The 10,229-nt window shown below is 48.2% G+C and overlaps 1 protein-coding gene across 2 annotated transcripts; it reads left to right on the top strand.

Moving 5' to 3' along the window:
- The first annotated feature begins 3,065 nt into the window (after positions 1 to 3,065).
- On the top strand, positions 3,066 to 8,574 carry LOC146607167 (uncharacterized). Of its 2 annotated transcripts, XM_085348535.1 has the most exons (3): positions 3,066 to 3,553; positions 3,611 to 4,259; positions 7,561 to 8,574. In XM_085348535.1, the coding sequence occupies exons 1-3, from the start codon at positions 3,150 to 3,152 to the stop codon at positions 8,467 to 8,469; spliced, it is 1,962 nt and encodes a 653-aa protein (XP_085204661.1). In that variant the 5' UTR covers positions 3,066 to 3,149; the 3' UTR covers positions 8,470 to 8,574. The 2 variants fall into 2 exon arrangements, with proteins under 2 accessions (XP_085204661.1, XP_085204660.1); XM_085348534.1 differs by having other exon boundaries at positions 3,066 to 4,259.
- Positions 8,575 to 10,229: the final 1,655 nt, after the last annotated feature.

The following is a 10,229-nucleotide window of genomic DNA, read 5'->3' on the forward strand; positions in this document are numbered from 1 at the left end:
TTCATTCGGTGAACCAGTCCCAGCACCTACCAGCCACATCACCTCCTCAACTGCTCGTTAATAAGTTAATAACATGGTGCGTTTAGACATGTAGACACGGTCAAGAATTTAGTGTTTTAAGCGACTGGTTGTTGGTGCCAGACTGAGTATTTCAGAAACTGTTGATCTGCTGGGATTTTCCTGCACAACCATCTGTAGAGTTCACAGAGTGCGATCTGAGAAAGAAAATTTCCAGTGAGCGGCAGTTCTCTGGGTGAAGATGCCTTGTTGATGTCAGAGGTCAAAAGAGACTGGCCAGACTGATTCGAGCTGATAGGATGGCTAAAAAAACACTTGTTACAGCCAAGTTATGCAGAGAAGCAGCTCTGAATGCAGCAGGAAACTGAGGCTACAGTTCGTACATGACAGAACAAGACGAGTCTCCGTTTCCACTGCAATCCTTGGATTTGGGTGGGAAAAATTTGGTGTAAACAACATGAAAGCATGGATCCATCCTGCCTTGTATCAGCAGTTCAGGCTGCCAGTGGTGGTGTAATAGTGTTGGGGATACTTTCTTGGCACACTTTGGGCCACTTGGTATCAAGCAGAAAAGTAGCAGAGTATTATTGTTGTCCAGCCCTTCGTGATCACAGCGTACCCATCTTCTGATGGGCGCTTTCAGCAGGATAATGCAATAGTGAATTTCATGGCGCTCGAATGTCCTCCACAGCTACCAGATCTCAGTCGAACAGAGCAGGGATGTCAAAGTCATTTCACTCATCCAGGGACACATAAAGCCCACTCTAATCTCAAGTGGGCTGGACGAGTGAAACTCCACTTTCTGTCAGTGTAAAGATGGTCAACTACACATTCAATCACTGAGATGTGTTAATATAAGATAAAGAAGTGCAATTTCAACAGCACGTGTCAGTTTTTCTACATGAGAAATGTGTATAATTACAGAAAAAAGTGCTTTCATTTGCCCTGTCCTGACTGTATTAATAAAACATAAAGTTTTAAATGAACTGCTTTGGTGTAGTATGAACGGCTGTGGGAAAAGCTGTAAAACACATAAAAATACAGTTAAAGGTCCAAAAATGTATGCTCCCCTTCATATTTTCCAAAGCCACCCAGGGGGCCAGATTGGAGTCTTTTCTGGGACGATTGTGGCCCCCGGGCCTTTTGTGTGACACCCAATAGAGCAATATAGCACCTTTGGGATGTGGTGAATGCAGAGCCTACAACTCTGCAGCAACCTTTGCTTTGAAGAGTTAAGGCACCTCCGAAGGCAAAAGAGGGTCCAACGTACCTAAACTGGCTGGTGAGTGTTTGTCTCTGTGCTTCTGATCAATCTTTACAGCACTTTAAATTACTTGTTGTTCGCAAATAAAGCTGACTGATTAACCATTTGTGTCACAGTGAAATCCAGTGCAATAAAAATGCAATCTCCAGCTGTTAAGCGGAGCAGGACTCGGTTGCGTGCAGCAGGATGTCGTGAGCAGTAAGAAGCTGTAAGGTCAATAACGGCGGCTCTATCGCTCGCACGCTTTATTGTTTTGTTTTTTTTATCCCGGCTAATGGCCATCAGAGGCCGACAGCCGTCTGTCGACATGCAGGCAGGAATCTTCTTAGCCTGCAGATTACGCCGAGCCCGCGACTCTATTTTCACTCCCATCATGTACCTGTATAGTAAAATATGTCAGCGAATGAAGTCATGTTTCAGCAGGGCACTACCGGAGGAGTATATTGCAATGCTGACTAACAGAATGACAGATGCTTTGAGTGTTTCGCTGTTGAGTGACAGCAGACTTGTCAGGGCTTTTGTGTGGCTCTGCTGCCATCTTTTCATTTTGGCTGCTGCCAGTGAGGGAGGGACGCATCTATGCAGCCACAGCTGAGTGAAAAGGCACCTAGGAGGCATTTTTCTGAGCTTGTCAGACACAAGAAATCTAATCCAGACAGCCAAGAACTGGAATGTAAATGAGAAACCCGAAAATAGCAGCTGTCTCTGCGTAATTGGAACAAATGGAAGTTGGATGTGTGGTAGAAAATAAAAACAAGAAAACAACTGGGATGTAACGTGACACTGTTTGCTGACAGTTACAATAAGCTGGGGAGAGCCGAGCCACAGGCAGGCTGTTGTTTGTAGCCAGGCAGCTTATAGTTTCTGTCAAACCGCTGCTGATCTCAGATCTTGAAGGTCGCAATTATGTGCCCCCCCTACCCCCCCGCCTCCTACTATTCCTGCTTCATCCCTTTCTGCTGTTATCCTCCTCTTTTCCTTTAAACCCCCTCTGGTGTCCTAAGCAGCATTTAATTGTGAAGGGCTGAGCCGAGGAAGGAGTAATCAGATGAGAACGGAGGCAGGGGGAATCACGTGGGCACACATTCACTAAAGGGGGATTAATAACACTGGCGTCTTGATTGAACTTCGGCTGCTCTCCCTGGCAAATTGGAGGTGGGGCAAGGGGAGAAAAATAGTGACACGGAGAGAGGAGGGAAAGAGACGAGAGTTGTAAAGACGAGGACGATCGGAGGTTCTCAGATGAGAGCAGCAGGGAGAGGAGACACAGATGAGGAGAGAAGAGGGAAACAGAGAAAGGGAGTTAGAGCAGTGAGAGGGAGTGGGAGGAAGAAAGAGCGAGGAGAGGAGGCAGTGCAGCGCAGTGCGGGGGGGAGAGAGACAGGAAGGGAGAGAGAGAGAGAGATGTAGAGACAGGAAGCCTCCACTGCCACTGAGCCAGTGAGATGCAGGCAGGCAGAGAGAGACGACAGAGGGAGAGAGAGGCCCTCGGCATCTCCACGGCTGGCCCAGCGAGGGGGCGAGGGGCTCAAGAGCACTACAGCGGAGAGAAGAGTGGGAGGGGAAGCTGAAACTGAGGGAAAAGAAGAAGGGCGATACAATCAGAAGCAGGCTTCGCCAGGAAAAAGGGGAGTGGGGTGAGAGCCGAGGAGGGAAAAAGCAGATAAAAGTTTTGGAGACGGAGTAAGAGAGGGGAGAGGGAAGGGGGAGACGAGACTGAACATCAGAGCGGATAAAGCCCGTTAATGGCAAAGGTAGGAGGAGATTCGTGGAAGAAGAGGAGGAAGCTCTCAGTGTCTCAGGAGTCCTCCCGTTCCCCTTTTACTTCGTCTTCATTCTGCCAGGCTGCCGGAAAACATCCATCACCATGTTCTCTGACAGCAGGGCTCCGGCGCCTGGGGAGCAGAAAGGCTTCAAGTCCCACACCCCTCACTTCATCCCGTGGCTGCGCAATAGCTTGAAGCCTCACCAGAGCAGCGACCTGGGGCTCAACGGACCGTACAAATCCAACTCAGAGACCCGAAACAACCTGACCCCGCTGGAGAGAGCCAAGGGAATCGGCTTTTTCTCCATCCAGGGGAAGGGCCGTGGAAAAAAGGCTGAACTTCGGTGCAATGGGGTGGGGAAGGCGAGGATGCTGCCAGTTGCGCTGAGGGGGCACCACATCCTGCCAGGGAGCCTGGGGAAGCAGAGGGAAGACAGTCCTGCCAGGTGGAACCGGACTAAAGAGCTTGGCACAGACCGCAACGCACAGACCAGCCCAGGGGAGGGGCCGCAGGGACCAGCCAACAGCTCCTCCGCTGCTCAGGGCAACCACACCTTTGTTAGGAAGCACAGCAGCCACCTGAGCCCCCATCAGTCGCAGAGTGACAGCAGTAGCAACTCAGTGAAGAAATACGGGCCACTGCTTGGACCTCCTGCTGCTCCTGTTGCTGCGCTGCTCTCTGAGGAGCCAAACTTTAACGTGCCTGTTGTTATGTGTATGGAGGGCAAAGAGGGGAAGGTGTGGGACTGCGCCAGCCACACCACCCACCGTCAGAGAGACCACCGTTCATCCAGCTGGCTGAACTATGACACTCAGGGACTAATAGAGAGGCAGCATGGATTCAGCTCCAACTTCAGCTACACCAGTAAACACAGCAGGAGCTCCCAGAGCCAACGAGACCTGACAGCGCTGCGGGAGCCACCTGTGGAGGATCTAAACGGAGTTATCTTCTCCACCGAGGTTCCTCACGGGGGGCTCAGCAGTACGACAACTCTACAAGGCCCCGAGAAACCCAGACCGAGCTCAGAGCGCACCGCTTTCCTGGCTCAGAACCAGACGTGGGTCCAGCACAGACCAAAGAGCGAAGGGGAGTCACAGAGGAAAGAGGCCGGCTGCAGGAGGAAGGTGGTGCGAAACCAAATTAAACGGGTGGTGGTCAACCTGGAGCAGGTTCTCAAAGCCCTGAGGGATGTTCATCAGGAAATGAAAGAGGTAACATGACATATTTTTCTCGACTATGACTAAAAAAATGAGATGAAAGCTTTTTCAGTGTCAGATTCAGCCACGTCACCCTCTCAATCATCACATTTCACTCGAGCGACTGAGAAGTGAGAAATCCAAACAAAACAGGACAGAAAAGTTACTGCGTCCTTTCACATTCATTTTCTGAAAGTGTTCATGCTCGAGGGCCTGTGCACTGACGAATAACAAGCCGGTCTCCAAATGCACGTCCTCAGCAAGAATTTGCCATGCATTAAACAGTCAGCAGCACAGCTTGCATGAATGCAGCACCAAAATTTCCCAAATTTCCTCTGTCGTCTGTCTGCACGCTTCAGCTCGAGTCGTGTGCACATTTTCATAAAGGTGAATGAGACACTAGTCATGCCCCATTTGCCTGATGCGTTCAGAGGTTGTTGAGATGAAGGATCTCTCCCTCCACTCGCTCTTCTTATGGACAGATGTGCTCCAGGCACAGCTGGATTGCGTCCGACGCTTTTTATAATCCATTTATGTCTGAGTTTCTCTGCCTCACACAGTAAAAGTGACACATAAATCTTGCCTCTTGCCATTTGATCTGCCTCTGTGGGGTCACAGCTAAACCCGAGGTAGTAACCTCATCATCCTGGCTGTGAGCTTTATTAATAAAACCCCAACGACTGCACACACAAAGAAGGGAAAGAGGGGGGCGAGTAAGCAGACACTGAAATAGAAAAGTCCCAAATTTTCCACAACAGAGACAACAGATGAAAAGGGAGATAAGGTACCAGAGAAGACTGGTCGCATATTTATTCCAAAGCCGTGTTTTTTATTCCGCTGCATGAGCAGCAAACCTCAGCTTTGTTTAATATTCATCACGGCTACGAAAAGAAATTAGTGGAGGCCTTTGTCTGAAGCTAAACAAATATTACACTAAAGATCTCTCTCACACACTGGAGGAGGAAAAGACATCACAAAAGTGGGCTTGCACTTGAATATGATAGCGATCCTCTGCTGAGGCGCTTTGATAGATCAAAAAACTGAACTATGACTCAGAACTTCAAGAGAAACAACAACAGAATTGAACTTAAAGAGCTAAACGCAACTTAAATACCGGCGCTCCACAACAAACGTCTCTCGGTACTCATCAGGAGGACCTGCAGGGTCAACCCCCCCACACTGCTTCTAACAAACACCCTTGGGGGAAGCACATGAAAACCAGGGTCCTCTGCACTTTTATCTCATCTGATTTCTGACATTAACGAGCAGCACCTGCCCAGAGTCACTGGATGTGCATATACACGCTGTACTTCAAAGCAATATGAAATGCCTCGCTCAAACAGCTCCAGCATTAAAAAAAGACAGAGAGACAAATCAGGTCATCCACTGACATCAGCAAGGATATTGAACACGGCGAACAAAACAATCCAGCACGGACCGAGGATTTATCCGTGCACATTGAGCAGGTGGCGTGATGGGTCAAGCATTTTCCCCAGAGTAATTTCCTCCAATCTCTTCCATCTATGTATGGCTGTGTGTGTGGCTGTTTCTTCTAGTCTTGTTGTGTGGGTTGTGTGTGTGGATGCTCTGCACGCACTTGGATACGTGCGCGTGTGCCTCGTCTGATTTTTACTAAACTGGCAGGACAAATCTGATTTGTTTTACCAGCCTGAGCTGCGCTGCTTTAACTTAGTTCTGTATGTTATGAAACATTTATTTGAGGTTTGCAGGAATTCATCTTTGTACAGCTCTGTTAAGCTCCTGCCAGTGTCTCAATTTTGGATGAGATCTGAGGTCTGTGGCAGATTTGACGCTGCGCTTGGGATCACTGGCCCCTCGTGTGATTCGATTTCAGCCAAGCTGTAGCTGTCGGACAGATGGCCTCACATTTACTCAAGAATACTTTGGTATACGGAGGAGTTCACAGTGGACTCAATGACTGCAAGGTGCCCAGATCTGCAAAACCAAAATCATCACCCTGCCACCACCGTGCTGACAGATGGTAGAGGGGTTGGTGCACCATGGTCAAACATCTCCACTTTGGTTTTGTCTGTCCAAAGAAATTTGTTCCCGGAGTTTTGTGGTAACATGCTAGCTGAGGCCTGCAGGCTCTGAGAAGTAGCTCTTGGGTTCTTTGCAGTTTCTCTGAGCATTGCACAGTCTGACCTCTGCTTCCGGAAAGATTGGAGCATTGTGTTCGACACATATAGAGGTGCTATATGTGCATATTTATAGAGGTGCTCAAACTTGCTGATGATAAAATAATGACGTGTATATGAGACGTACTGGCTGCTATTTACCTCTTAATTCCTGAGGAAGCAGAAACGGCGGCGTTAGCGTTTCACATCCTGGTGGATTAGGGGATCAAGCTGATAAGCATTTAAACACAGTTTCCCAGCTGAAATTCAGATCTTTGTGGAATTATGAATCTTTCCCCTTCTTCCCTTCGCTTCAGCGCTGCTGTCCAGGCAAAGAATATTTCCTCTTGTCAGCTAACTGAGGAAATGATCAAATTTAAGCCAATAGTTGTTAAGTGTGATTTGTTAAAATATCTATCATACATAATGCCAAATATTAACTGTTTCCAGCTGCACTCAAATTTGTGCTGCTATCGAGAGATTTGCTTTAGGAGTTTGACTCTCGGTGGTCAATTATGCAGAATTTATGGAGAAGAAAAAGCAGCAATTTGGAGATGCAAGTGTTATTTTTCTAGTGTGTTATTATCTCTATAATAAATTATGTATTGCAGCACTTTTATAAAACGAGTGACTCACAAGAGACAGGTTAAACAGAGGATGGTGCTACACTGATAGCGTTAAAGTGAAAATGCAGCTCGTGGTGTCTTTGATTAAACCCTCTCTGCCCGGTAACAGAGGCTTTCTGACAAAGCTCAAAAACTCTTTGAGTTTAGTCTAAGATTACTCTGATGACATCACCATGACATCATCTGTTTTCACAGGCTGTTACTCACTGCCAGAGGTGAACCGATCTGTATAAGGAAACAATGGAGAGCTCTGTTCTCAATCTATCGCCTCTCTTTTCATTCAGCACACAGAGCTGGACCAGCAGCCAAGCAGAGTGGCAACTCCCAAAAAGCTCAGTGTTTTACTCTGTGTGTGCAACCTTTGATCAGTCTGCTAATATGTGTTTCTCTAAAGGGGAACCTCGCCATCAGGTCCTGCATCCTCTTTCTTGGAGCAGTGGCACCAAAACCCAAAGCAAACAAAAACTATAGAAGACATTTTTCAATCACAGAAACTGGAGGAAGACTTCACTTACTGACTCTATCTTTATCTGTCAATCATGTATTTTCTAGGTGGTGCAGCAGATTGACCATCTAACATCAACCATTGATCTGAATGAGGAGGAGGAGGGAACTGGAAGAGAAAGCACCAAACCTCCCAGCGACAGCAGCTACAGTTCAGGCTCGAGCTCCAGTGAAACAACTGTGGGCTTCACACATCAGAGGCTGTCAGAGCCTGCAAACCAGCCAGAAACTGGGTATTTATCTGGCACCCTAAGGGGAGAGCATCATAGCAGGAGCCAGTCTCCACCCAATGTGCAGCTGCGCCCGCTAACCTCTGGACTTTTATCAGAGAGGAGTTGGACTCTTCACCTCACCGGTAGTGTTGGGGCCTCACCCAAACATGGTGGGAAGCTGCCATACCCCAGTAACCTCACGACCCACGACCACACTCGCTCCCCCCAAAGAAGCCTCCCTGCTCGGCCTCCAACTCCTGGTCTTTCCCCTCTAACGGTAAACTTCCATCTCCCCAGTAGCTCTGGTTCTCAGCCTCACTCCCCTGGGGCTACCTCCTCCATCAGGATCATCTCCATCTCACCTCCTTCTCCCCTGTCTTCAAAGGCTAACCCACCCCCTGCTCTTAGCCCGTCTGTCATCATCCAGACCAAAGTGGGGTCTTATCAGACCACACAAAGCGATCTCCCATCTGCTGGGCCGCTCTCTCCATCGTCCAACCTGCTGCCGTCTGCCAGCTGCCCACCCACCGACTCAGAGACTGAAACCGGGTTCGCCGCTAACACGGAGAGGCGAGCATCCTCAGCGGGACCGTCACACGTATGCGCTGCGGCACAAGGCCACAGAGGTCGCAAGCCTCCACCTTACCCACATCACAGACTCTCTGAAAACACAAAGAAAGTGAAGGAGCCCCGCAAAGCTCCTCCGTACCCTGAGAAAAGAAGGCTGCTCTCGACCACAGTGTGAGACAATGCAGCAGGAGAGGGGGGCTGATCGAATGGAGCCATATTCACAGCACCAGCCACAAGTCTGCAAGAGTGGAGAGTGATTTAAGGCTTGCCAAGCTGAGCTGAGACCAAGTTTCCAAGGTGACAAGGCGCAGACGCAACTTGGGGTGAGTATGTCAGGAGGAACAGCTTGCTTCTGCTAATGTCCTCTTACTCTCTCCTTCTATACAAACCTCTCGGGTTCACACACTGAACATACAGAGGGCATCGTAACATCTGTCTGGTTAACTGCTCTGGTAACAAGAGCCTCTATACAGATGTTCACTTTGCCCTGCAGATCTCAGACTCCCACCGACTGCACAGTTAAAGGGCAAGGGACTGAAAAGGCCTAATTAGAGTGAAATTGCAATTATTGCAAAATGACAAGGCAAAGCAAGAAGTGATTACCTTAGTGCACTTCAGCCCATGCAGCCAAAGAGGTCCACTCACATGTATCAGCATCGTCTGAGGTGGATAATTGCTGTCTCACTGCATCTCAGGCTACCTTGGCTTGCAGTGTTAAAGAGCACATGCGGGGGAAGTGAGGTCAGAGATCTGTGACAGAGCTAGAGACAAGAAAACGTGTCATAATATGAAAAACTTTGCAAGAAAGTGCCCGAGCCCAGTGTCCCTGCTCCGACTGGGTCACCAGCCTAGCACTGGGGTGCGCGTCAGGGGAGACAGGGGGCAGCTGGCCATTCGTTGTACCCTTCACCGGGCCCCTGGTGATACAAAAATCCCATCTCCTTTGCTGCCTCTGGCTTGACCGACCCAGCCACAATCTCCATCTGTTCCCCTCCAAATGTCAGGAGATGCAGAGAGAGAGAAATAGGGGGCAGGTGCGAGAGAGCAAAGAGAGAAAAGCAGACACGGGAATGCCAGCCGGATTAACTACATAAACACAGCACAGCAAATCGATGGCTCATTCATTTAGGTCAGCTTATGTTGTCCTCTCTGAAATGTTGCTTTGGGTTATTTCAGCTGGCTCTTTATTTTTCTCAAAGAATAAAGCTGAGGTTATTTTATATTCTCTCTCATGACCAACAGGCCCGATAAAAAGAGCCTGTTTCTCAATAGAGAGACCTAATGGTTACTGCCTGTGCCACTCAGAGGTTACATCTTCAACAGACGTCTAGTTTCAGTCTTTGTACAAAGACTCAGCTATTTACCCCAAATAGGTAAACACTGTAGAGCATTATATATATATATATATATATATATATATATATATATATATATATATATATATATATATATATTAGGGGTGCAACGATATTCGTATCGATATTGAACCGTTCGATACAGTGCTTTCGGTTCGGTACGCATATGTATCGAACAATACAACATTTGTAATTTATTTTATCAATTTTCCTTCTGTCTATGCTGTCTGTGTTGAGCGCTCAGTGAATCTGTGTTCGACTACTCCGCCTAGGCTGCACTGTCGAGCGCAGATCCACTGAGCGCTCAACACAGACAGCATAGACAGAAGGAAGAGCGCAGGGCACCTCCCCCACCCTCATTCAGATCTGGCGTTTGGAATTATTTTGGTTTTCATGTGAGGTATGACCCTGAAGGTAAGCGAGTCATGGACTAAAGTAAAACAGTATGTTGGATGTGCCATGCAATGCTCAATTACATTGGTGTGAACTAGTGTGTTAGCGCAGTTAGCTCGTTAATGTGTTGGCCGTCCAGCCCCATGCACGGGGCGATCGGCGGTAGCTCGTTAACGGAGATTTGCCG

The sequence above is a fragment of the Diplotaxodon limnothrissa genome, linkage group LG23 (assembly GCF_057381915.1).
Source record: "Diplotaxodon limnothrissa isolate DT_005_m linkage group LG23, D_limnothrissa_male_GT1.1, whole genome shotgun sequence".
NCBI lineage: Eukaryota > Metazoa > Chordata > Actinopteri > Cichliformes > Cichlidae > Diplotaxodon > Diplotaxodon limnothrissa.

Bases quoted from the DNA above. Each gene is read 5' to 3' on its own strand.
- LOC146607167 (XM_085348534.1), top strand. From the start codon at position 3,150: ATGTTCTCTGACAGCAGGGCTCCGGCGCCTGGGGAGCAGAAAGGCTTC. The intron at 4,260-7,560 runs GTAACATGACAT...TGTATTTTCTAG, and splicing joins TTCATCAGGAAATGAAAGAG to GTGGTGCAGCAGATTGACCA.